This window comes from Suricata suricatta, chromosome 12 (assembly GCF_006229205.1).
Source record: "Suricata suricatta isolate VVHF042 chromosome 12, meerkat_22Aug2017_6uvM2_HiC, whole genome shotgun sequence".
Classification (NCBI taxonomy): Eukaryota; Metazoa; Chordata; class Mammalia; order Carnivora; family Herpestidae; genus Suricata; species Suricata suricatta.
This window is the reverse complement of record NC_043711.1, coordinates 77,306,915-77,334,215: the sequence shown is the minus strand read 5'-3', so window position 1 is coordinate 77,334,215 and position 27,301 is coordinate 77,306,915. Positions and strand designations below refer to the sequence as shown.

The 27,301-nt window shown below is 48.1% G+C and overlaps 2 protein-coding genes across 5 annotated transcripts in view; one reads left to right on the top strand and one right to left on the bottom strand.

Moving 5' to 3' along the window:
- Nucleotides 1-9,376, top strand: part of ATRN (attractin) — a 152,598-nt gene extending 143,222 nt beyond the window's left edge. The window contains exons 27-29 of the mRNA XM_029919212.1: nt 1,397-1,504; nt 6,700-6,814; nt 9,108-9,376. Of these exons, the coding sequence (XP_029775072.1) occupies nt 1,397-1,504; nt 6,700-6,814; nt 9,108-9,232 (348 nt within the window). The 3' untranslated portion in view covers nt 9,233-9,376. The remainder of the gene's footprint in view (nt 1-1,396; nt 1,505-6,699; nt 6,815-9,107) is intronic.
- Nucleotides 9,377-11,851: 2,475 nt separating this feature from the next.
- On the bottom strand, nt 11,852-23,376 carry GFRA4 (GDNF family receptor alpha 4). 4 transcript variants are annotated; one of them, XM_029919215.1, is made up of 6 exons: nt 23,137-23,376; nt 21,159-21,249; nt 20,592-20,701; nt 20,364-20,498; nt 19,605-19,696; nt 11,852-14,287 (listed from the first exon to the last, which is right to left on the bottom strand). In XM_029919215.1, the coding sequence occupies exons 1-6, from the start codon at nt 23,177-23,179 to the stop codon at nt 13,832-13,834; spliced, it is 927 nt and encodes a 308-aa protein (XP_029775075.1). In that variant the 5' UTR covers nt 23,180-23,376; the 3' UTR covers nt 11,852-13,831. The 4 variants fall into 4 exon arrangements, with proteins under 4 accessions (XP_029775075.1, XP_029775076.1, XP_029775078.1 ...); XM_029919216.1 differs by having other exon boundaries at nt 21,159-21,246; XM_029919217.1 differs by lacking the exon at nt 11,852-14,287 and adding an exon at nt 18,700-19,471 and having other exon boundaries at nt 20,901-21,249.
- Between the last annotated feature and the right edge of the window lie 3,925 nt (nt 23,377-27,301).

The window sequence follows — 27,301 nt, the reverse complement described above, 5'->3', positions numbered from 1 at the left end:
CTCCTTGGGATTCTTTCTCTCTCTTTCAGTCTCTCTCTCTGTCTCCCTCTGCCCCTTGCCCCCACTCGTGCTTTCTCTAAGATAAAAAATTTTTTAATTGCATTAAAAATTGATCTGTAGACAAGATTTAGAAGAGAATGGGAATGAGTGAAATCAAAACTCACAGGCACTGTTCACTGAACATTAGTGTCTGTAATGAGGTTCGCATAGACGCCAGGGTATTGGCCTCTCCCGGGGAGCCATGACCCCTTTTCTGACCCATGTAAAGTGTTGTTATCTTAGAGATAATGTTGCATCCTTTTAATTATCATTTTTAAGATTCAGTGGGCAACATACTCAGAGGGATTTTTTTTAATAGCTGTGTTACTAAGACATTTTAAAATCCCAATGAATCGGACAGTGTTCCGAAAAAATGTAAGTTATCTAAATGGAGTAAGAAAGAAGTAGGAAGCCTCAATAAACCAGTGGCCAGAGAAGAAACTGAAAACTTGTCAAGATATTACTCTCTCCACAAAGGGCATTACCCAGGGATTTTGAGTTTGAGTTGAGCTTATGTAAATAATAATAGTCTATTTCTCCTTGAGTGCTTATGAGAATTAATTATTTCCAAAATACATAAACTGTCCTGAGTAAGGGGAAAGATGGAAAGCTTAAGAGTCCTAATTCATTGTATGCATAGAAACTTTGAAACCAAAACCTGAGAAACATAGCACCAAAAAATAAAAACCAGTCACATAATTGACGTATGTACTACAGTCTGATTGATCAGTGTAATAAAAGGATCGTTTCATATCAGAAAATCTATTGGAATATGTTAAAGTGGTGGGTAAATATAGAACCTAAATTTGCAGTAGTGGTCAGATAATCATGTCACCTTTCATTGAAATTGAACACCCATTCCTAGTTTAAAAACAAAATTCTTAGTAAACCCAAAAGTAATACCTCCTTGTTAACACTGTAAAGAATACCCAGATAACCAACATCCCTCTTGATAAGAAAATATTAGAAGTTGTGCCAGTAAAATTCAGACGTTTGTTATAATAAGAGCTGACATTTGAGCATCTCTAAATTCCAGACACTGTTCTCAGAGGTTTTAAATAGATTATTAATGTGCTCCTCACAACAATCTTATGAAATAGTTACTGATCCTAGCCCTGTCTCACAGATGAGGAAACTGAGGCTCAGAGAGGCAGAGTAACTTACCCAGCATCACACAGTTGTCCTGATGTTCTCTAATACCTGGTCTGTGGCCAGTTTTCTCCAGCTGTCTCAAAAAATATCATTTTGGACTTGATTTGTTTGAACCAAGGAGGATGAGGTACTTCTGATTTGTGGTGTTCTCTAGTAAAATCCCCTTAGCTCTCGGTACATTAACGCTTGCTGTGTTAATCAATAGCAACTTCTTCGAGAGATGCAGCAGATGGCCAGTCGTCCTTTTGCCTCCGTAAACGTTGCCTTGGAAACCGATGAAGAGCCTCCTGATCTTATTGGAGGGAGTATAAAGGTGAGAATGTGATTCAGAAGTCCCAGAAACCTGTCAAAACTTATGCTTCCAAGTCTGGAAACCAGAGAACAAGAGCCTTATTCTGTTGCCTCTCAGGTTTTCCTCTCTCCTTTTAACAATGAGGTGACACACTGATATTGTCAGAGTCTCTTTGGCTTTCATTTTTCAGTTTTTCATTCATGTCATTAAGTCTTCTCATGTTCAAGGGATTTTAAAATATAAATGATTTGTCTCATATTCTTGAAAGTATTCTGTGGCAGAATACTGTAGAACTTGTATTGGAAAAAAGTAAAATGGAACCATTGTTTTTTATTAGTTTAGGAAATTTTCTTAAAGCGACAAAAATCACTAATTCACTGTGCATTCCACAGAGTGTAAATAGTTCTGATCTGTCCCAAAAAAAAGTGATGAAGAAAGTGATAAAAGTTTCTCTTGGCAAAATGATGAAGAATTTCAGATACCCTGGGGAATTAGCTATAGATCCTAAATTTTCAAATAGTTATTGAAGCATTACTGAGCTCGTAGCAAGTAGGTGAAATTCCCAGGGAATACTCTATCCCTCCCCACAAAAAGAACAAATCATGAACCAAAACCAGAACCAAGTATGGTTGTAAAGTGGTCCCAGATTGGTAACACGCCGTGACTGCCAGCTGAGGTAAGTGCAGATCCTCTCTGTGGGAAAGCATCCCCAATTCAGCCCTGTAGGGTCCCCACAGATCAAGATCAAGCAATCAGAGATCACCAAGTACAAGAGTGACAAGGCTGCAGGAAAAGGAGTTGGCAGACATTGTGGACAGTGGGTTTAGACAGGACTTCACGTATCAGAGTAGACATCTAAAGAGTATAATAACCTCTGTATGAAATGTTTAAAGACATGAAAGATGGTATAGAGATGAGGACACCATGAGTCAAGAATGACCAGATCTGAAAAAGAACCAAATGGAACTGTTAGAAATGCAACATATAGGGCACTGGCTGGCTCAGTCGGTGCAGCATGTGACTCTTGACCTCAAGGTCATGAGTTTGAGCCCCACTTTGAGTGAGATTACTTAAAAATAAAAAAATAAACTAAAAATAAGGAAATGGGGCTGCCTGGGTGACTTAGTTGAGCATCCAACTTCAGTTCAGATCCTAATCTCATGGTTTGTGAGTTCAAGCCCTGCATCAGGGTCTGTGCTAACATCTGAGAGCCTGGAGCCTGCTTCAGATTCTTTGATTCATATTCTCTCTCTCTTTCGCTCTCTCTCTCTCTCTCAAAAATAAATAAAACATTTATTTAAAAAAGGAAATGGAACTGGGGAGCCTGGGTGGCTCAGTCAGTTGGACATTCAGCTTCGGCTCAGGTCATGATCTCACAGTTTGTGAGTTTGAGCCCCACGTTGGGCTCTGTGCTGACAGCAAGGAGCCTGGAGCCTGCTTCAGATTCTTAATGTCTCCCTCTGTCTCTGACCTTCCCCTGCTCATACTCTGTCTCTGTCTCTCTCTCTCTCTCTCTCAAAAGTAAACATTTTAAAAAAATTTAAAAAGATATGGAACATATAAGTGGTTAAATTTTTTAAAATATTCAGTTTACATGTTAAACAGTATGTCATACTCAAGAGAGAACTTTTGAACTGGAAGATGAATTTGAAGAAATTACACAGAATGCAGGACAGAGAGACAAGGAGATAGAAAATATGACAGATAATAGGAATATGGAGGATAGGGGTGCCTGCGTGGCTCAGTGGCTTAAGCATCTGACTCTCGGTCTCAGTTCAAGTCATGATCTTGTGGCAGGGTTTGAGCCCTGCATCAGGCTCTGCACTGACAGAGTCTACTTAGGATTCTCTCCCTGTCTTTCTACCCCACCCCACTCATGCTGTCTCTGTCTCTCTCAAAATAAATAACAGTTTTAAAAAAAGAATATGGAGGATAAAATGACAAGACCTAACATGTATTTTGTGTGTGTGTGTGTGTGTGTGTGTGTGTGTGTGTAGTATGATTGCCACAATGTGGAAAAATTGGAACCCAAAGGGACTGTTAGTGGGGATGTGAAATGATACAGCTGCTATGAAAAATAGTATTGTTCTTTCTCCAAAATATAAAAATGGAATTATCATATAATCTAGCGGTTCCTCTTCTGGATATATATACCTGCAAGAATTAAAAACCAAGTCTCAAAGATATATTTGTACACCCATGTTAATAGCAGTGTTATTCACAATAGCTAAAAGATGGAGCAACCCTGGCTTCCATCAGTAGACAAATGGGTATGCAAATGTGGTCTATACATACAGTGGAATATTATTCAGATTAAAAAGGAAGGCATTTCTCACACCTGCTACAAAATAGGTGAACCTTAAGCAAAATAACCCAGTCACCAAAAAAAAAAAAACACACACACACACACACACACACAAATACTGCATGATTTCACTTTTCCACTTTTATAAGCTATATAGAGTAGTCAGATCCATAGTGACAAAGTATAGTGGTGGTTGTCAGGGGTTGGAGGAGGAGGGGAAATAGGGAGTCACCATTTAATGGGTATGGAATTCCATTTCTCCAAGATGATGAGTTCTGGAGATGGATGGTGGTGATGGTTGCATAAGCATCAATCTACTTAATACCACTGGAGCGTACACTTAAAAAGGGTTAAGAGGGGCGCCTGGGTGGCTCAGTTGGTTAAGCGTCCAACTTCAGCTCAGGTCATGATCTCATGCTTCATGTGTTTGAGCCCCACGTCCGGCTCTGTGCTGACAGCTAGCTAGCTCAGAGCCTGGAGCCTGCTTTGGATTCTGTTTCTCCCTCTCTCTCTGACCCTCCCCTGCTCGCACTGTCTCTCTCTGTGTCTCAAAAATAAATAAAAAACATTAAAAAACTGGGAAGAAGAAAGGACATCTAAAGGAAATGACAAAGTGACAGCTGTGACTTCTCAGTAACACCAGAAGCCAAAGGAACATGGACGAATGTCTCCAAACAACATAAAGAAGAGAATAGTGTGCCTGGCAACTTGGCCTTCCAAGAATGAGGATAGAATGAAGAGCTCTTCCGATCATAAGGAAAGCTGAGTTGGCCACCAAGAGACCTGTACAAACAAAATGTCTAAAGGATATGCTAGAAAAAAGGAAAAGTGCCCAGGAGGGGAACTGAGGTATAAGAAGGAATCGTGAATAAATGAAATGGTGAACATGTATATGAATATAAGCAAGCATGATAAAACAACAATTTGTGGGATGTAAAAAAAAATAGACAAATCTTAAGTACTAAGCAGCACCATATGTCATGTATCAACAGCATATGACCTTGTTGGTTGCTCCTTAGAACACTTTCTTGACTCCCCTTCCAGGGCAGCACATTCTCACCTAGGTGCTCTTTCTCAGTGTTCTTTGTTCAGCCCCTTCTGACTCCCCACACTTTTAACAGGGGTGCACCTCCAGCTCAGTCTTTGGGCCTCGTCTCACATCTTTTACACCTACTCCTTTGGTGACTGTCTTAGACCTGTTCAAGCTGCTATAACAAAATACCAGAAATGGGTGTTGTAGAAACGAGAAATTTCTCACAATTCTCAAGGCTAGGAGGTCCAAGATCAAGGTGATGGCAGATTCAGTGTCTGGTGAGAGCCTCCTTCCTAGTTCATAGATGGTGCCTTCTCACTCTGCTCTTACATGGTGGAAGGGACTAGGGAACATTCTGAAGTCCCTTATATGAGAGCACTAATCACCTCTGAAAGGCCCCAGCTCCAAATATCGTATTGGGCATTAATATTTAACATACGAATTTTGGAAGAATGCAAACATTCAGACCGCAGCAGTGATCTTTTCCATCATGGGTTTATTTTTAATACCATGATCTCTGCTTAGACCTTTCCTGTGTGCCTCTGACTCCTGTATCCCATTGCTTACTCAGTGTTCCCACTTGGATGTCTTAGCAGCCATCTCAGAGTTAACATGTCCAGAGCCGAGCTCTGGATGTTTCTCCCCACACCTCTCCTCTTGCATATCGCTCTCAACTCAGTACGTATCCCCTCCATCATCCTAGCTGCTCAGGTCAAAGTCCTTGAATTGTCCTTGGGCCATACTTGCTCTCATTCTCATTGGACAACCAGTCCATCAGCACATATCTTTGGCTCTGTCTTCGACTGTTGAGCACACCTCCACTGTTGTCCCTGTCCTGATCTAGGTCACCGCCCTTTCACCCACCCTGTGCTGCAGCCACCACGGTTCTGGAAGTTCTTTTCTTCAACCAAATTGGAAAAACAAATGGAGTATTTGGGATATGGCAGGCAGAATTCTAAACTAGCCCCCAAGATTCCCATCTTGCGGTTTTCAGTCAGACACTACTATAGGTAATATAAAGAAGGGATTTTGCAGAAGTAATACAAATCCCAAGGTAACTGAGACCATAAGATACTGAGGGAGTTTTCTGTGGCTCGTGCAGGAGAGGAAAGATGAAAAGGACTTGACATGCCACCACTGATCTGAAGCTGGAAGGAACATGTGAGGAGGCCTCTGGAAGAGTGGCCCCCTCCAGGTCACCAGCAAGGAAATGGTGACCTCAGACCTCCAAGTGCAAGGAACTGGATTCTGCCAGCCACCTGAATGCATTTTGATTTTAGTATATGTGCTGCCAAAGTGAGCACTGAATGCATTTTGAACAGATTCTTCCCTAGAGCCTCCAGTTAAGAGCCACTGCAGATGGTAACTGGACTTCCACCTAATGAAGATAAGACCCGAGATCCCTGAGAACTTTGTGAGAGAAGAGCTGAGAATTTTCCAAACTTGATGGAAGAGGTGAACGCACCTGAATCTCTAAGCAGAGAACTCTACATAGCTCACTGGGAACTTTTGACCTACAAAACTGAGAGAGTAAATAGATACTGTTGTAAGCAATGAAGTTAGTAATTTGTTACACAGCAATAAAAACTAATACAGAGGATATATTTAAAAATCACATGTGGGAGTGCCTGGGTGGCTCAGTTAGTTGAGCGTCCAGCTCTTGGTTCAGGCTCAGGTATGATCTCACAGTTCTGTGAGTTCAAGCCCTGCATCAGGCTCTGTGCTGACTGTGGAACCTGCTTGGGATCCTCTCTCTACCCTCTCTCTGTCTCTCTGAAATAAACTTAAGGAATAAATAAATAAAAATCACATATGAAGGCTGCAATATTAACACTTGAGAAACCCTGCTTTAGGTAATTCTTTGTTTTCTTCCACCAGACTGTTCCCAAACCCATTGCTCTGGAACCGTGTTTTGGCAACAAAGCAGCTGTCCTCTCTGTGTTTGTGAGGCTCCCTCGAGGGCTCGGTGGAATCCCTCCTCCTGGGCAGTCAGGTGCGTAGATGAAGGCCAGTGACAAACACAGGACATATGAACTTGGATGTAGAGGCAATAGTAAGCAGCAGTCACATGCCTACCTTATGTCATTGTAAGGATTCGACAAGATGATTCCATTATGCCTGGTGTTCCTTAAACTGCCTTTCCTGAGTCACAGTTCTTCACAGGGATGAGTCCAGAGCTCCCCTCCCTGTGCACCCCCAGCTCCCTCAGCCTCTCCTCGGTGTTGATGCTTCCGGCCACGCCTTCCCTTGCTGCGGTGCTTTGCTCAACTATGCCACCCCTCCCCTATATCTTTTTCCCTCACTCAGCCCTGAATGGAGGACGTCTCCCCTCAGCCCAGGCGCCCTTCCTCAGTCACCTTACCTACTCTCGTGGCTCTCCTCCAAGCTGGACACTCTCAAATTGGTGCTTCTAGCACTACTGCATTTCTTTTGTGTTTTCACTGTTTCAAGTAGAGGCACAAATAGCAATTATTACAACTTAAAGGAAGTTTTTGGAAATGTACTCACTATTGTACCATCCAGCACCCACCGGTGTTCATCGCCCTCTTTCCCTTCCAGCCCCGGCCAGCAACTTTGTTGAAATGATTGTATAGATCTAATTTTTTTATCCTTCATTTTTCATATAACTCATAAACATTTTTATAGATTAGTACATAACATTTTACCAATGTCTTTTATGCGATTCCATCAAGCACACAAATCATAGTTTCGATGAACATCCTCTTACCGAACACTAAGAGATCTGGAATACAGTTTGGAAAAACTGTGGAGTACTTTGGAGGGGTGCCTCAGACAATATGCACACTATGTGTTACACAGCTTTTAGTTCAAATGATGGGAGTTAGGGTTGCCTTAGCCAAAGAAAGCCTTGTGTCTGTGATAAAGTGTGTCCCAGAAACCTTGCCCAGTGCCTGAGCTCCGCAGCCCCCAACCGCAGCCCTCAGATTCAGAGGTGCCTCCAGCCAAGCTTTCAGAATGGTTTCTGGATTTTCAGGAGGAAGGCCTTCAGGCATGATCAGGCCAGGGTTTGTCATCTTCATAAGGGAACAGTTTGATTTGCCCTCAACCAGGGATGTGAGTTCAGCTCCTAACTTTACCCTTGTTGAGCGTAGAATGACCCATTGACCTGAATTCTGGAGCATTGTCTCCTGCCACATCCCAGCTCAGCAAACTTGACCCATGTTCCCTGAGAGCAAGGCCCTGGCTGGAGTAGGGAAGTGACAGGCTTGCCATACTGTGGCCTCTCCTGCCCTGCCCTTTGCGTGATAGGCCCCATCCTGTTCAACTCCTGATGAAGGCCCGCACACCGCCTGAGACCCACCCCAAGTGAGACTATCCCTGCTGCCTCTTCTGCACCCCCTGCATTTTAGATGAGTCTTCCTCAGGACCCCCAGGGTACCCAGCTCTGCCTTTGCTGGAACAGCGTCACTGCTGTGGACTCCCCATGCGTGCCAGGCACATGCCTCCATTTTATAGACTCAGTGAAGTGGAGTGACGGGCGGCACTCACATGGCTCCTGAGAACCCCAGTGGGGCGCTGAGCCTGCACTAGCTTGTTCACATGCGCCAGGAGTCCAGCTCCCAGTACAGAAAGGAGAATGGAGCCACTAGTCCCTAGAGCACAGGTGGTGGAGGTGGTGGGCTGACGAGCCAGGTACCGTTCTAACATTTGTGCATGGATTCACTCGGTGACTCCTCACACAGGCCCTGGCCTGCTATTGTCCCCATTTTACAAACAAGGAAGCTGAGGCATGGGGCAATTAAAGAAGCTGGCTTATTCCAAAGCCTGGCCCCAGAGTGTCCTGACCTGTGCCATAGGATAGATATAAAAATAACCAGTGCTGGCTGAGTTCTATGGAAGGAACCTGAATTTACTCAAAAAGAGTGCTGCTTTTTCTTGGCACCCTTTTGGAGGCCAGGAGGAAGAATTTACCTCTTGGAGCATAGCTGCCATCTTATTTAAATGCTCCAACTGCCAGGCAGAGTTCTTTGCTTCATGGATGTGCTGAACAGCAAGCTACATCTTTTGTGTAAAAAGCGGGGATGGGAAAACAGTATGCATTTGTATTTGCATCAGGACACCCTGAAAGAATATATATACAAACTAATGAAAGCAGTGCCTGGATGGAGGGAGGTGGAAGGCACAAAGTGCAAGTAAGACTTTTCCTTGTGTGCTTTACTTATTTATCGCACTCCAAGAATATAAAAAAGAAAAAAATTTTTTAATTATTTTCAAAAACAAAGCAAGCTGCTCCTTAACACATGTCCCCGGTGGGCTCTCCCCAGGTCTCGCAGTGGCCAGCGCCCTCGTGGACATTTCTCAGCAGATGCCAATAGTGTACAAAGAGAAGTCAGGAGCCGTGAGAAACCGGAAGCAGCAGCCCCCCGCACAGCCTGGGACCTGCATTTGAGGCTGGGCCAGGGACTCTCCGTGAGTGAGCGAGCCAGGGGCGCCAGCCAGCGCCGTCTGCAGGGAGGGGGCAGGCGGGGAGATGCTGTGCAAAGCGGGCTGAAGACTGGAAACCCTCGAAACATCTGACTCCTCTGCATGTTCACAAGCTTTCTCTGCCGGTTTCTCCCATCTGTGCTCCAGCATCTAACCTTTTACTTTTGCATAGGACACCATTGATTTAATTGCAGGTCCAGAGGTGATCCAGTTGTTGCTGGAGGAGGCGGCGGGGGGGGGGGGGGGGGGGGGGGGGGGGGGGGCGGGGGGGGGGGCCTGTGTGAGGAGTCACCGAGTGAATCCATGCACTGGCACAGCCAGTGAGGGAGCTGGGAACGACCCTCAGGTCCACCTGTGGAAAACTGCTCTTGGGGACCTCTCAACATGCAAAAAACAAAAGATGTAGTGTTTACAAGTAGACATTCACCATCCGTCGTTCTTGAACATGGTCTTTTAAAAATTAGTCAGATGAAGGAATTTGTTCTCATCTGAAGCCTGCTATCTTTTTTAAAAGATGTGCTGCTTATTCTCGCACGGTGTAGGCAAATCTCTCTCTTCCAGGGAGTAGCTTTTTTCTAGTTGAGAATTAACAACAGTCCGGCTCTTTTGAATCATATCAAACTAAGGTAGAAGGGGGCTATTTTAAATGTCAAGGTCAGCAGTGTTACTTAGAATGTAAACTGATGTAGTAGGTAGTTTTCTATAGCAACTTGATTAATTTAGTCTTAATCCATCTGAAATTTTCTCCCTGTCTTTTTCTCTTCATCTCTCTCACTCACATAGACACACACACACACACACACACACACACACACACACACACACACTAAGTGCCTAGACTTTAAATAGCTCTAGCAATTGGAAAGTTAGTAAGCCTATGTTTTTACATAATTGCATTCCTACATTCTTATAAAACTTAAATAGCTACCATTGGCAATCGGCTCTTTTTCTAAAATCTGATTTGCAGCCAGGAAAGAATTTGCTCACCCCAGGGAACGTTTAACCTAGCAGCAGGGACTGAGAGGAAAGCGGAAATGACCAAACTGTGAAAGCTCCTGTTTGTATTGTCATCAGAAGTGGGGGCGGGGGGGTGCTAAATAAGGTGTGGTCCTCTCGTGCCCCCTGCCTCCCCTCCCCGCAACTCTAGGCCTGATGTTTGCTCCAGCCCTTCTGGCCACTCCTGCCAGGACACCACAGAGGAAAGGGCTCGCCCATGTTACATGTCTCCCTTGAGCAGAAAAGAGCATGACAGCACTTGGGACCCCTGCATCCGAAAGCAGCAGTGTGTTCCTGTAGCCTGCTCAGAGCGGGTGGGCCACGTCAGGCCGCTGATGGAATCGCGTGCCCAGAGCCTGGAGAAGGACCTGGGATTGTTTGCCTGTTCTCCTCCCGGAGAGGCTCAGCCCGGCCCTCCCATCCTCCTTCCCAGACCTGGGTGGGGGCTCTGGGCGGGGCAGTGGCCACTGCGGATGATGAAAAGCACATGGAGAAAATGGATGAGGAGGAATAACTATGCCAAATGGAAAGTGACCAAATTGAAGTGGGGTGGGGCAGTCCTGCTCTTCTCCCCAGGCCACCACCTGGTGTCATGCTGTCCCTGCAAATGGTGCTCTGTATTCTGGCATTATGCAGCAGCCTCCTCAGGTCTGTATTTGGCTTCAAAACTTTGGAGTTCTCTGGCATTACCCCATTGGAATGGACCTTTAGACAACAAAATGCTCAAGTTTGTGAATTTGGAGAAATGAATACTCAAAAGGGCAAAGACTGCAGCATTTCTAAATGCAGGGCCTAGAGTAGGAGTGCTGTCTCTTCCCCAGCACCAACCCCTTAACCGTGACAAGTTGCCTGGAAAGATGTTTTCAAGAAGTTGAACCATAAAACACTGTCTGATGCACAAAACACCTCTACTTTGAGACCCATCTCTCAAAAAGCTGCTTTTTCACATCACTGGTAAAGAGCAGACAATTCTAGACAAGACCCCTTCTCTTCCAAGCTTCCCACATCCCTGCGTCACACCACGGCACCCACAGAGCCTGCCACAGAGTGGCGCTTTACCCCTTAATTGCCATGAAGCCTCTCGTCGGAGAGAGGGAAGCCACTTGAGAGGGACCTCCCACAAGGAGAATCCTTGTTTGTTCAAAGGACCAGTGTTTCTTTGGTCAAAGAAGTCTCTTCCCCATGGGTTCCCAGGCCCTTGAAGTAACATGTACCGTGTCCCTTAACCACCTGGATATTTTATTTTTTTCTAAAAGATAGTTTATTTTTAAAAAGGAGCAAGTGATGGCTAATTCTGTTCCAACAGTGGAGAAGCAGCTGAACCCACCTGCTTCTCCTTTGCAGTCAAGAGCAAGCAACATCCTCCAGGCTCAGGCCAGAGGAAGGGAGTGGCAGGAGAAAGAGGCAGTCAGCTTAGGAGCCAGTTACCAAGAGGGAATCATCTGGAACTTTAGAGAAATGCCTGCATGTCACAGGAGAGCCTTTGTATATAAGTTTAAATTGTCATGAAAACATCGATGTTGCACTTGTACATAATTATACAGTAGTGTCCAGAATGTTCATTCAGAGTGTACATAAAACAAAAAACTATGTTAATGTATTTTTATTAAATGTAACGGTGTCTGAGTTTTACCTAGTATGTTTTTGTGCCACATAATGGATATCCACGTTTGAAGAAGTCCTCTCTTTGGGCCCTGATACACCGATAACAAAGGCAAAAAAGGCACCTCCCCGACCCCATGCCAGTGTGTCCACATGCATCTGGTACTAATTGGATGACTCCAAAACAGAAATTGTCAGGACACAGAGGAGAAATCGGGCATTGCACCTGCTTAAGCAGCACTGTGTGAGGAGACACAAGGGCAGTGGGAAGGTCCCTGTCACTGTTGTTGGCTCTGCAAGTGCACCTTGAATCTTTCTATTAGCCTCTTGGTGCTGCGCCTGGCCAGCGATGACGCATCTGGTCCTGAGAACTGTTTCTCTCGATCTCTAAGTTCAAAGACACTGTCAGATTTTCTAAAAAGGGGTTTTCCAGGCTGCATCTGTTTGGTCTAAAATTTTAATGACCATTTCCCAGAACCGTGGCTTCCTATACTGAACACTTGGGGGTTGGGAGTAGGGTGGCGAGGTCATTGATAAATAGCTCCTGTTTCCTTCTGGAGGACTGCACACAACCTGGCCTCCTGTCCACTCCCTACTCCTCCTCACACACAGTTTGGGGAGAAGTCTGCACTTCCTGTGAAATCACCTCTTAAAGGTGGGAGGAGATGTGAGCTAACCCAGAGGAAGAGCAGCCCCGGACAGAAGACTGTCAGCAACAGGAAAATACCAGAATTTGTGTGGGTGAGGCCCAAAGTGCAATATTGCAGACATACCAGGAAGTCTGGGGCAGACGGATGAGAAGACCAGAGCACTATCGGTAGAAAAAAGACATTTTACCTTTTCAGTGCATCTCTGTCAACTCAACGGAGTGTATCTGGGGTGAGGGTAGAGACTCACTTCCTTGGGTGCTGGTGTCATTTCTAAGAACACCTTTGATCCTTTAGTTTCAAGCATCCATCCACCCATTCAACAAATATTCACTAAGCACTTACTAACAACCTAAGCTAACACTAGGGCAGTGGCCAATAGGAAAAGAAGCTTTGTGGAATTACAGCAAAACCCAGCTCAAGCCCCTCAACCCGGGAGACCTCTCCTCGTGGCGGTTTTTGTGAGAATTGGCCACCTGGAGGACAGACCCAGGAAGGCAGGGGTCTGTCCTCAGGCCGCGCACCAGCTCTCAGTCTGAAATGTTTCCCAGTTTACCAAACCAGGAAAGTCACCGTGATGGCAGGCCCGCCAAGACACATTTCCCCGGAATCGTTCAAACTCCTGAGCACCCTCACCTACAGGGAGATGGTTTGGCGTGGACAGGAAAACTGGCGCCTTCGCTTTCAAAGGCAATAATGGAATCGACTTTCAGTAACAAATTTGTGCACAAAACATTCTAAACACTAGTGAAGCCTGTTTTGTTGAACTAATTCTGGCTCTGGAAATGTTTTTGTTTTATAGGTATTTACGGTTTTTGGTTTTGTTTTGGGTTTTTTGGGGTTTTTTTGTCTTTGGGTTTGGATTCAAGCTTAGTTTGTTAATATGTATAATTTAGCATCTATTGCACTCATGTAAATATGGAGTAAGTATTGTAAACTATTTCATTGCTGGGGACTGTGGGTGTTATACATACATTTAGGACTGCAATTTTTTGGTATTTTTTGTATTGTAAAATAACGGCTAATTTAAGCAGGAACAAGAGAATTAAGGGAGGTCTGTGCATTTTAAACACAAATGTGAAGAACTTGTATATAAACAGAAGTAAATACTATAATACAAACTTCCTTCTGAAATAAAAGTAGATCTGGTAAAAATGTGGTTTTTGCTCTGAGTGTTTAATTTTGATTTTGTTTCATTTCATTTATTTTTACAGTTTGGTCATTAGAACCTTAAGAAAAGGGAAAAAAATGTTTAAAGTGGTTGCTAGTTTTCAGACTGTCTCAGAGGAAGCACTTGGCATTCAGTGAAGGTAGAGGTGTCAGTCCAGCACCTCAGACACCTGTTGGGGTGAAGAGGGTACAGAGAGCCTCACACAGCTTGTGATCAGACTCCCAGCGTCCCCACTGTAGCGTGTGTTGCCCTTGAAACAACAGGGCTGGGGAGGGAGCATGGTGGGTGGCGCAGCTCTGCCCTGGTATGGGGCAGGTCCAGGGCTGGCACAGCCCCATGTGCCAGAGCACAGCCCATGCTGAGGCCAGAGCCACCCAGCTGTCCTCGGTCTCTCACCCTCTTGTTCTCTCACAGGGTCCCTAATGTTCAGATTTTCCCAACTGCTAAATCTCAGGTATGCTGACAGGCTGCCACAATGTTGTCCTTCGTTTTGAGTTTTTGATGTTCTTTCCATCCATAAAGCCTGGTCTGTGAGTGCAGCTCCTGTGCGTGGGGCAGGGTCAGAACAGTGCACTTCAGCACTCTGGTGTGGAGTGCGGGAGCCCTAGAACACGAGACCAGCACAAGGGGAGTTGAGAACCGGTTCAACACGGTTCACGTAGGAGGCACCAGGCCTGGCCAGCCCACCACAGCTTGGGGCTGGGCTAAGGAAGTAAATAGTTGGGCTAGTGGCCAATGCCAAGTTGGAGAAGACCTTGAAGCATTCTAGGGGAAGGGCTGTGGGTGCCGCCAGCTGCTCCAGACAGGATGTGAATGTGTGGTATAATGGCAGAGGCCATGCTGTGTGTTCACCAAACCTGTTCAGTTTTACTACTGGAACCACAGGTTAGGTGGGGAACCATACACCGAGCTGTCGCCAGAGATATGTTGGAATAAGTGATAGACATTAGTTCTAAACTTGGCCCATTCAGTGTTCCCATGTTTGGGTGTGGGGTGACATGTTCTTGGCAGAATAGCTTTCTAACACCTGCTTCAACTCAGGCCTTTGGGGCCTGTGGTCCAACAAGACGTTGCCGCTCTGTCTCTTTTTACACACGCTAGGCTCACTGGCAAGTTGCTGTCCATCTGGGCGGGGGGGGGGGGGTGTCTCCTAAAGCCTCACGTGGCCCCTGTCCTCCTGCTTCTCTTGAAATCTCACCTAACAGTGTCCACACTTCCTGTAAAAACAAGCTGCTGCTGTGAGTTTGGCCCTGTCTGACTCAACTGGGGTGGAGGAGGTGCGGGGAGGGTGGATGTGGGCAGCAAGCAGTTTCCACATCAACCATGCATCTAGACAACAGGCTCCAAGCCAGACTGGGCTTTCATGAGCCGTGAAGTTTCCATCAATAAATCCATGGATGTTCTTAGCACCTGCCTTTCTGCCTGACCCTACCCCCAGCCACTTGCCAGCTAGCAGAGGCCCAGTCACAAGGATAAAGCTGGGGCCAAGACCACAGTGTCCTCAAGTGCACATGAAAGAGTGACAGCAAGCAGGCTACCTGGAAGGACATGGAGGCCAACACTCAGATGTGGATGAACAAGGCAGGGCCTGTTCCTGGTCATGGCTGCCACAGCTGGACTCAGCCCTGAGGCGTTTGGCCAGACTTTTTCAGGTAGAAGTGACAGAAACTGAACTCAGACAACTCTTGGTTTCCTGGGGCCACTGGAAGAAATTCCCCAAGCTTGGTGGCTTCAAACAGAAATCTATTCTCAGTTCTGGAGGTCAGAAGTCTGAAATCACAGAGTTGGTGGGGCTCTGCTCCTTCAAGAAGCTCCAGAGGAGAACCCATTCTGGTGACCAACACTCCTTAGCTTGTGGCCACATCCCTCCAATCTCTGTCTTCACATCGTCCTCTCTTCTGTGTCTATCCAGTCTCCCCAGGCCTCTCTGGTATGGATGCATTTAGGGCCCATTCCAATAATCCAAGATAAGCACCTCCTGTCCAGATTCTTAATCATATCTTTTGCTATATTAGGTAACTTTCACTCTTGCCTGCATCTAAGGTAACATTCACAGGGTCCAAGGTTTGGGATGTGGACATATCTTTGGGGCTACCATTCAGCCCCTTACAGCAACAAAACTGTTGGAAAGTCTACTGGCCCAGAGGTGGCAAAATGGTGGCCTTTGTAAGCCACAGCGCCTGGTCCCCTCCTCTTGGCTTCTTTCTTCAGAGCTGCCTGGGTCCATGCCCCAAATGGCCTCAAGTCTCCCACAAGGGAATCTTCACTCTGAGAAAGAACAGACAGCCAGGCAGCAGGAGCCCAGTGACCATTTCCCCACTGCACCCAGTTAGGAAGCCTCTTTTCCGAAGCACACTGTCTGATGTTAAAGCGGCTCCATTTGCTTAAAGGCCACGCCCGAGTTGGAGAAGTACCGAAGGAAGGCAGCCAGCTGCTGTGGAACGGTGCCACTGTTTGCAACTAGGTTCTGCTCTTTTTTATCTTCCCAGTCTTGCAAAAGGTGTATGTGCCTGTATCTTACTCTAATTGTCTGAGTGAGGGAAAAAAATGAAGTGATAGAGGTACCTGGCTCCTTTTCTCCTAATCAGGAGAGCATGCAACTCTCGATCTCGGGGTCGTGAGTTCGAGCCCCACATGCAGTGTAGAGATTACTTATATTGTTAAAAACTTAACAAAAATGAAGTGACAGAGTTAACACACGCTCACATACAGCCAGTCATTTAGCAGACCTTTGATTCTTCCTTTGGATCACCACACAACTCCTCTGCCTCAGCTCGGAGCACACAAACAATGCCGTCTCTCCCCAGCCCACATACAGGTGTCCAGTCCTATGCAGGTGAAGATGGTTGAGAACATTCCTTCCTCATAAATGGGATGGACTCTGAGCTTCACTCTACCCGACACTCCTTTTTTTTTTTTTTCCCATCAAAGAACTGTCCTTCCATTTCATGTGATCTTTGTGGGCTGATGTCACTCCCCAGCCACTGGAAGAGGCTTATAACCCACACTGGGCCCACCAGGGTCCTGCCTGGCTCAGTCCATGAATGATGGGTAAAAGAGGTGCCTTTCTATGCTGAGATTCCTAAAAGGAGAGACTAGATCTCCTGCTACTGATGGCATTCTTAACCCACCCTGCAGTGAGAGCCAGCCTGGCTACAAAGGGAAGCTATGCACAGACCAACAAGCACACCATCACTTGAAACCCCGGAGACAGCCATGCCTGATGCCTAGACTGCTCAGTTGTATACCCAAGCAGGTGTGATTTGTGTTTGGTTCCAGTAAGATTACTGGATGAAGCTAGAAGGTTGGTTGATAGCTGCCACACGTGGGATCTGTGGGTTTGTGATGATTGCTAAATATATGGTCTCAGAACTGGTTGCTCTTTTTCTGGTCAGGACAGCCCAAAGTCTGGGCTTTGTCGTGATCTGCGCTTGACCGCTGTGTCTTAGGTCACATTCTCTAAAAGTAGAGCCCAAGATGGGAATTCTCGGGCCATGATTTATTAGAGGGAGTGCCTTCAGGGGAACCTCTAAGGGAGGCAGGAGCAGGCAGGGGAAGGTGCTAGGTTAGGATGTGGTCTCAGCTAGGAGCTAGCCTCAGCCTGATCCCCCGCAGGGAGCTCTGGAGCATGAATGGTGTGCAGAATTGTCCCCACACCCCATGGCTGCTCTCCACTTCATACAGCAGAATATAACTTTACAGGCATTTTTTCTAAAGAAGGGAACAACTGTGAGCTGTGTAAACATCCAACATTCCCCAGCAGCTTGGCCAGAGAGGTCTCTGGGCAAGGCACCAACAGCATGCACTTCAGTCTGTTTGGGGCCCCTGACAAGCCTCAACCAGGTTTGAGAAGGGGCAGCCAAGAGACTCTGATCCTTCACTCATCAGGAGTCTCCAAGCTCTTGAGGAAGAAGGAAGTGGGCAGAAGGCTTAGTATTTGGCCCCCGTCGTTCTGCCTTCTCCTCCCCAAGCACCTTTGCAGAACTAAAATCCACACACTCGCTTGGCATATGCTGGGTCCACACTGGCCACAGGTGGGTCCTTGTGAACACTTTTATGATAAATTTCCCTAGTCTCCAGAAAAGAACTTGACTCTTCACATGGGCAGAAAGCAGGCAGAATATGCGGAAATAAAAAAAAAACACAAACACTTGGCACCCCTCTAAAGTGGTCTGCAAGTATGGGCTCTGTGCCTACTGTGGAGGGGGTCCCCTAAGTGATGCTGGGACTCCATGGCACCCCAGAAGTGGTAGGAACAATCAGAGACTATATTTGGCAGCAAATAGCATGTCTGTGGAGAAATGGCTTAAACAAACAAAGATCGTTTTTCTCATACAGTGAAGTCTAGAGGGAGGCAGATGGGGGCTGGTACAGTGGCTCCAGAGTGTCATGTGGCTCCATTTTCAAAATGGCACCAATGTCCCCAGGCATTGCCATCAAGTTCAGGATGAAGGGACCAGTTCCTGTTTCAAGAATTCCCCTGGGGGGGTGCCTGGGGGATCAGTTGGTTAAGCATCGGCTTCTGCTCAGGTCATGATCTCACGGGTTCGTGGGTTCGAGCCCCGCCTTGGGCTCTGTGCTGACAGCCAGCTCAGAGCCTGGAGCCTGCTTCAGAGTCTGTGTCTCCCTCTCTCTCTGAGCCTCCCCTGCTCGCACTGTCTCTGTCTCTCAATTCAAAAATAAATTAAAAATACTTTTTAAAAAATTAAAAAAAAAGAGTTCCCCTGGAAGGCTCCTCATCTGTGGCTCCACCCACTTATGCCCAAGACTGTGCCACATGCCACCTCCTGGCTGGGAAATGTAGTTTTCAGTATCTGAGTACCAGCAAAGAAGACAAGGTAACAAATTTCTGCCACTAGGATCTAACAGGTAATTCAGTTTGGCATCCGTAGGTGAGCAAATGTAGCCCAGATTGTTTCTGAGGCCATCGGAGGTCACACAGACCAGCAAAGGCATACCCTATGGCTGACCTTGGCCTCCAGGCTCCCAAGAAAGATCACATGAAAGTAAGGCCAGTCTCGGTGCATGTGGTTTATTGGGTTTGAATGTCATTCGTAAGCTAGGTTAAGGCATGGGGACAATGGCCATACAGCCAGTGCAATGGAGGGGACTGGATTCTCACTCCAGCTGGTGGCCACCAAGCAACATATCATGGATGGGAAGAACTTTGCCAACATAAGTCATGGGGCAGAGGTGGCTAACATGATGGGTGGTACCTCACTGGGACAGTGCCATGAAAGGCTGCAGTGTTAAAAGTTTTGCCTAAAAGTCAGTTCAGATGTACTCCTTAGGGCACGGTATCTTTGCAGAAGCTGATGAAATCTCTTGGAATTCCTGGAATCTGGATATTTCTGACCTCTAGGTGATCTGGGGTCCCAGTGAGGCCTCAGGAACACAGGTGACCTCCTCCCATCCCTATCCTGTGGGAGAACCCAACTGTTCCAAAGTCAGTGGAGAAGGGGACCTACAACCGAGAAACCCACAAAAAGGGAAACCATGGGCTTTGCATCAGACCCTCAACCTAAATCCTCATTCTAGGGAACAGGCACACAGGGTGTGCAGACCTAAAAAGGGCAGTGGGGCGAGAGCATGGGGGCTAGCTTGGGAGTCAAGCCAGTCCACCCTCAATGTGGCAGTAGCATGCCGATGTGGCCCTGTACCCCAGGCAGGATGCGACAGTGATGTTGTCCAAGGTCTGCTGTCCTAGTCAGAGCAGGGGCCGGAGAGCCAGGACAGGGAGCAGAGAGAGCAGGGAGCTCCCAACCAGGAGCCCATCTGTGGAAGACACCTTGGGGGTGGGAGCACAATGTGAACCTGAGGCAGAAGTGGGGTTCTGCTCTCTGCCTCCACCACCCCCATTCCAGGCCGTTTCGTGCCTCCATCTAAGCCCGCCAGCTCACCATCCCCTCCCTTACACCTACTTGCTGGAGGCTGTGCTCAGGGTCCTGGTGGACATCTAGCTGGTCCTGCAGGACTGGAGGCCATCCACCGTCAAAGGCCTGCATGGCGCCATCTATGGAGGAAGGGGTTCAGGGTGGGCTTGGCTGGGAAACCCTAGCACAAGGCTCAGCTCCTCTGGGATCCCTGAAATCCTGCAGTGGGATGGGTGGATAGGACCTCTGCAAGGATTGGCTTCTGGAATGGAAGGTGTGTGACAAGGAATAACAAAATAGAGACACCTGTGCTAAGAGTGCCTCACAAACTGTCATCCTCACAAAGAAGGGTGACGATGATCAGCCCCATATTACAGATGGGCACAAGAAGACAGGGGAGATAACGAACTCTGGGCTGGTAAGTGGCAGGATCGGACTTCACACTCAGGCCACCGAGTTATTCAGGGCCGAAAGGCATGATCATCAGTAGGGACGCTGGCATTCCCCCAGGAAAGAAACAGCTTCAGAAATGGCAGAAGCAGGAATTTCTCTTCTTCCATTACAGATGCTCTGAAGCTTGTTTTGACTGCCCCCCTTCCTCCGGCCTGCAGGGGTACTAGCCTAATCATCCCTAAGATTCTACCTTCTTCTGTGACCTTGTGTTCGAGACACCTGGGCGCGGATTTCTCCAGGGCCAAGTCGGCAGCAGGGGGTGTGCGCCTGCGTGGTTGCCACAAACAGCCTCTGTTTCCTCACCTCTAAACTTGGGAAGTGTCAGTCAGCGCCGCCCCGCCCAGGGCCCCTCACCCAAGCAGCGGTTTCTGGTGAAGAGCCCCCGGAAGGCTTCGCACTCCTCACGCCGATTTCCGCTGGCTCCACAGTCGCACCAGGGCGCCACGCGCGCGCTCGCGTTGTCCACGTAGTTGGGGGTGATGGCGGTGCCTGCGGGGACCCCGCGGACGGGGTGATCCGCCTGTCCAGGCGCAGTCATCCCCGGGAAAGCCCCGCCCGCTCCCGGATCCCGGCAGCGCTTACCCACGAGGCCCGCATAGGCGTGCAGGCAGCGCGGCACCTGGTCCTGCAGGCAGCCACCTGGGGCGCTGGGGGCCGGAGCGCACGAGGCCTGGAAGGCCAGGAGGCGGGGCCTGCGCGGCGGGAGTGCGGTGTCGGGGCGGGCCGCCCTGCCCCGCTCAGTCTCCCCCAGGTGGCTCCCCAAACCCCTGTCGCACCTGCAGGCGCTCCCGGCCGGCACCTGCAATCCCGCCTCGCTCCCTCCCACACCCTGCAGACATCCGGGGACCCGGATCCACCCTGCCTCTGTCCCGTGCCACCTACTGCCCACACCTGCAGACCCGGCTGTGCTCGCAGGCGTCTAAGGGTGCGAGGCAGGAGGGCGGCGCCGGGCCGGGTCCCGAGAAGGCGCAGGCGGGCACAAAAGTCTGGCGCCGGCGTTCCGCGCACGCGGCGTTGACGCAAGAGCAGAAGAGCAGCGCGTGGGTGAGAGCGGGCGGCCCGCGGGCGAAGAAGCGGCGCAGGGCGCGGCGGCAGCGGGCCTGGGGGCAGCCCCCGGCCGCCGCCCGACCCAAGCACTGTGCCACGTACTCGGTGCGCAGCCGCTGACACCGCGCATCAGCTGTGCACGCCTCCGCCGCATCCAGGCATCGGTTCCGTCTGGCGGAACTCGGCGACCCTGCTGGGGGAGCGGACAGCTGCTGTTCTCGCTGAGCCGTGACCGGTGCGCTTCACCTCCGCCCTCTGGCCACTCCCTCTGAAGATGCAGGGCGCTAGGAACCCGAAGGGGCAGAGTGTGGTTCGAAGGCGTGACCGCCTGGCACTGACCGGCCTCCTATCCGGGGATGGGCAGCGGTGGGCTCTGGGGAGCCCTGCAACACGTCAGGGATGAATGGGGCGCACGAAGACTCAGCCTGGCTTCCCCCAAACGCTAAGCCCATCGTCCCCAGGCACCACTCCTTCCCCAGAGTGGCCACACCCATTCAAAGGGAGTTCCCCGTGCCACGGGAAACAGCAAGACTTCTGGGGACTTGGCTAAAGGACATTTATCAGAAATGGCGTTGAAGACAGTGGCTGCCCCTCTTTGACACTCTGGGACACTCTGGGACACCTTTCCGCTATTCCTCCCTTCCCTAAAGAGAGCCTTTGAGTGAGTCTATAGGTGGCTGGTTCTCCCTCCTTCCAGACCTTCTCACGCGCCTCCTTCTGTGCCTTACCCGGGGCGTCCTGCCCCTGCCCCCGCCCCTCCATTCCCTTCTGAGGCTCCCTCCCCGTCGTCTAACCCATGCTGACCCATCCAGGTTCTGGCTTCTTCCAGCCCCTCCCCTTCCCACCAGCCAGGCAGGAGAGAGATTCCCTGAAAGGGCTCTGGGCACTGGAAGGCCCACTTAGGCTTGGCTGCCAGGATATGGATTCCAGAGAAGTCCCTCCTGCCAGGCCACAGAGCTCTGCCCTGAGCCACGAGGCCATGACTGGTGCCACTCCGGTGGGCACCAAGCAGAAGTGGGGACTCGGCAGCCCCTTCCTAGGACCCAAGTCACCAAAACCCAGACTTGCCAGCACACCACGTGCTGTCAGCCCCTAGGAGCCACTTCAGTCTAGGGGAAATTTCCCAGCCTGGCCTCACATCCATCTGGCTGGGTGTGTGGAGGGAGGGAGGTGGCCCTGGCCTCAGGTCTGGGAGCAGGGCTCCTATCTGGCACTGGCCTCCTCGTTCAGGATCCACAGATTGGATGGTAGGAGCCACGGTGATTCTCACTGTGGCTTCAGCACCTCTGCTCCGCAGGTAGGAAGAACAGATCCTGAGGGCTTAGAATTAGTAAGTGGAGAGGGTCACCGGGAAGGCGGGAGCCCTTCCTTCCTGTTTCCTCCCCCTCCCCTCTCCTTCCCTCCTCTCCTGGATGCCAAGAGCAGCAGGCAAACTTAGCCCTCCTTTCCCAGCCAAGCCCCTCACATCCTCAGCCACACACAACAGGACTTAGTGTCACCTAAGGTTCTTTGTCTCCCTCTTCCAGTAATACCTTTGCCTCATCTTTACCCTCCAAAAGCATATCTCAACCCCAATATCTCATCTGCCTTCAATCGTTGCCAGATTCCATTCTTCCCGCCTCACTCCACCCGGTAAAGTGAACCAATCCTCCCTCCACGATGCCCCTGCTGGGGAAGGGGAAGCCAAGCATGTGGAACAGCTGATGCGTGGCACAGAGACCCTAAAGATGCAGGGCAAGGACTGGGTGTGAAGCTCCAAGACTGAAAATGGAAGGCAGGGCTTGGGGAAAGGGTAAGAGAGCTGAGAGAGGGGACTCAATAGGAAAAAGCAAGTGTCCGGGGCAGGAGTACAAAGACGGGACTTGGAGGCGCGTTGTGCTCCGCAGAGCCCGAACACAAGTGACGCGCTGCGGCCGTCAGGTGTCCGCATGCGCTCCCCCGTACACAGGTGTCTTGTCGGTGCTCCTTCCTGCGGTTCTGGCTTTTTCCAGAATCACCCTCTTGCCTCCTCACTCTGTCCCTGAAGATCGGTTAGAGAGGCCGGGAGTTCAGGGCTCTGCGGGAGGAGGTGGCCACTCACCCAGAAGCAGCAGCAGCATCGTGAATGCCAAGCAGAGGGCCATGGCGGGCGGCGATCAGACAGGACGGCTGGAAGCAGCTGGAAGCAGAGTCCCGGTGGAACAGGTGCCCCTTCCTGCCCTGCCCGAGCCCAGCCTGGGGGAACCCAAGTGTCTGCGCAACGGGAACACTGCTGTGGGGAGGAGCCTTTGTAGCAGGACCGACTCCCCGCCCCAGGCTGTGCCCTCAGGTAGGTCCGGGAGCCACTGAATCCAGCACTGAATGTGCGCCTAGATGGAACCTCCCCCCACCCACAGCCACACCCACACAACCACCTAAGGAGACCGGGTCTCTCTGACGCCAAACTATTGTTTTTAATGTTTGTTTATTTTAGAGAGAGAGAAAGAGAGAGAGCGCTGGGGGGCGGGGGGAGGGAGAGTGGGGGGTGGAGAGAAGATCCAAGGCAGGCTCTGCACTGACAACAGATAGCCCAATGTGGGGCTTGAACTCGGGAACCGCAGGATTGTGACCCGAACGAGTGGGATGCCTAGCCAACTGAGCCACCCCGGTGCCTGTAGTTTTAATTTTTTTAAGTTTATTTTGAGAGAGGGAGAGAGCAGCACTTTCGTGCAAGTGAGGGAGGGGCAGAGAGAGAGGGGACAGAGGAACCAAGCAGACTCTCTGATAGCCGGGGCTTGAACTCACAAACTGAACACTGAGATCATGGCCTGAGCCGAAATCCCACGCTGAACTACTGAACCACCCAGGTGCCTCTAACTCACATTAGACTTGAAGAAAGGTTCCTAACAAAAATGTTTGTGTTCCCTTATATATACCCTTATGGGGATTGCTTTGGCTATTTGGGATCTTTTGTGGTTTCATACAAGTGTTCAGATCATCTTTTCTATTTCTGTGAGTAATAACCATTGGAATTTTGATAGGGATTGCTCTAGTCTGTAGATGGCTTTGGGAGGTATGGACACTTGAACAATTCTTCCCATTCATGAGCACAGAATATCTTTCCATTCATTTGTGTCTTATTAAATTTCCATCATGAAAGTCTTGTCGTTTTCATTTGCAGTTCTCTTACCTCCTTGGTTAAGTATATTCCTTAGTATTTTTTTTATGCTGTTGCAAATTGGATTGTTTTATTTCTCTTAAGGATGATTTGTCAGTGAATAGAAACACACCTGATCCTTGTGTGTTGATTTTGAATGTGGTAATACTGAATTCGTTCATTAGTCTTAAGAAGATTTTTTCTGTGTGTGTGTGTAATCATTAGGATTTTCTCTATAAAATCATGTCAGGGAGCCTGGGTGGCTCAGTTGATTAAGACTTGACTCTTAATTTCAGCTCAGGTCATGATCTCAGTTGGTGGGATGGAGCCCTGAGTTAGGCTCTGTACTAACAGTGCTGAGCCCCATTGGGATTCTCTGTCTCCCTCTCTCTCCACCCTTCCCTGCTCACACCCTCTCTCAAAGTAAATAAATAAACTTTAAAAATAAATAAAATCATGTTATCTGCAAAGATAATTTTACTTCTCCCTGTCTGATTTAGAGGTCTTATATTCCTTTTTTTTTCTAAGTACTCTGACAAACACTTCCAGTACGATGCTTAATGAGAGTGGAGTGAAGTATCTTTATCTTGTTCCTGATCTTAGAGGGAAAGCTTTCACCACTGAATATGTCACGTGTGGGTTTGTTATATCTGGCCTTTGTTATGCTGAGGTATACTCCTTCTATACCCAGCTTTCTGAAGCTTTTAATGAAAGGATGCTGTACTTTGTCAAATGCTTATTCTGCATCTATTGAGATGATCATATGTTTTTAATCTTTCTTGTTAATGTGGTGTATCATATTTATTGATTTGCATGTTAAACCATCGTCACATCTCAGAGATAAAACCCACTTGATCATGGTGTATGATGATCCTTTTAATGTGCTGTTGAATTCACTTTTCTAATATTTTGTGAATTTTTGCATCTGTATTCATCAGGGATATTGCTTTGTAGTTTTCTTGTATTATCCTTATCTCGCTTTGTTATCAAAGCAATGCTGGTTTCCTAAAATGAGTTTGGGAGTGTTCCCTCCTCTTTGAATGTTTTGGAAGAGTTTGAAAAGGATTGGCATTAATTCTTTAAATGTTTGGTAGAATTCATCAGTGAAATCATCTTGTCCTGCCTGGGCTAACTTCTTAACTTGACTGGACCTTTATCCCACTGACTTTTGGCTCTCTTTGTATAAAAAAATACTGTGGCTATAAATTTCCCCTCAAACTACCACATTCATGGTAAATCCAACTTTTGATCATTTATTATCATGCAACTTTTTTCTCTTTATCATGCAGTTTTAGGCATTTTTAGACATGAACTATGAGTGGGAGTCCCATGGGTTCAGACACCTCCCTGATGGGTGAGAGTGTGGAGAGAGGTATTAATGATGTTCTTTATTTTTTGTATTTTATGATGGTCTGACATCTTGGGAGGGGGGGGTGGAGCTTGGTGTTTAGGGGACAGACTGCCCCTGCCTGGGCTGGCTAATTCCTAGAGTTAATAAAAATTTTCCTATGAATAGGTCTTTCATGTCCAGACCTACCAATTCTGAACAGACTCACAAGGGCCTCCTTTTTTCTAGCTCTTACCAAGCCAATGTTTGCGCAGCCCTAAATCCCCACAGGGCCAGATACCTGACAATTAAAGACCATCCCTATGCCCCATACCTGGCCAATCCTGAGCCATTTATCTTGCCCCCCCTTGCCCTTACCAGGCTCTCCCCTCCCTCCTGCTTCGGCCTCCTGACCAAACCTCATGCTTCCCCATGTGATCCTGCGTGGCATAGCATGACCCTTTCTCTTGGGAATTGTATGTAATAAAAACTTCTTTCAGTGGTATCAACCTCTCCATGTCATTACTCTGTATAAATCAAAACCCCATGGGTACAATTAAGATCAAAGGCAGCTTTAGAAAACCATCTCATTCAGCCTCTGGGACTGCCTCTTCTCTGCTGCCAATGCAAGGAGTAGTTGGTTGCAAAAATTCCCCAAGTCTTCATGCCCTCTGAAACAGGATCCTGCTGCCCTGCCAGCAAGAGGTAGAGTTACCCTCCCCAGCCCTGGAACCTGGGCTGGCCCTGTGACTCGCTTGGGCCTGTAGGGTGTTAGGAAAGTAAAATGTGCCAGTCCTAGAATATTCCAGAGGCCTCACAAGCTTCCACTTGCTTTCTGACAGGGCTGGGACTAGGGTGAGACAGGATCACTATTATGAATTTTTCCTTCTGTCTCAGGTTCTGACATGGCTTGGCATGACACTGTTACTGATCTTATGTTCAGTTAAAATGTGGATGTTTTGTTCATCATTGATTTTTTGGCATTAATTTTGATCCTTTAAAAGACTGCATTAAAATATTACTTATCTTGATTGCCTTTTGTGTGTGTGTCACTTGCCTTACCCTAATCCTGGTCCTGCTCTTTAGAACCCTTCCCAGCTGTCACGTGAGCAAGTCTGAGCTACTCTGTTGGAAAATGGGTACATAGCCCATTGGTCGTCATCACTCTAGGCAATAGCCTACCAAACCCAGAGGCAGAATTGCCCAACTGGCCAGAAGTTGACTGAAACATGAGTCCAACTGAACTACCAACTGAGTTTAAGCTAATTTACCAATTCACAGAATTGGTTGTTTTAAGCTACTTGTTTCAGGGGTGGTTTTGTTATGCAGCAGCAGCTGGCTGGTACAGGAGATCACTCTGCAATTCTTTCATGAAGAATGGGGAGAGAATAAATGATTTCTGAGAATTTCCAAGGAAGACAGAAGTGGGGGGGACAAAGGGATCATTCAACCTAAGCAACACTATGCTATGACTATAAGGACTGCAGGTTTGAGACAAGGCAAGAGGGACCACCCTTGTAATACCCTTAACATTCCTAAGGGCAGGCCTAGAAATAGAAGCTATAGGTTATCAGTTATTGCTTAAGGCTAGTTACACCCTATGTGAGGGTCCTGGGTCCTAGGTCTACTCTGATTGGTTAACACTCTAAATGTTGTAATTGGATAAACCTGCTGTCAATAATATTGTGTACTAATAATTGGATCACTGTACCTATATCACAATTTCCTGTAACTCCCCCTTCCCAAACTCATCAAAGCCCTGCCCCACCTTTGTTCGGGGCTCTCAGCATGGATCCACCATGC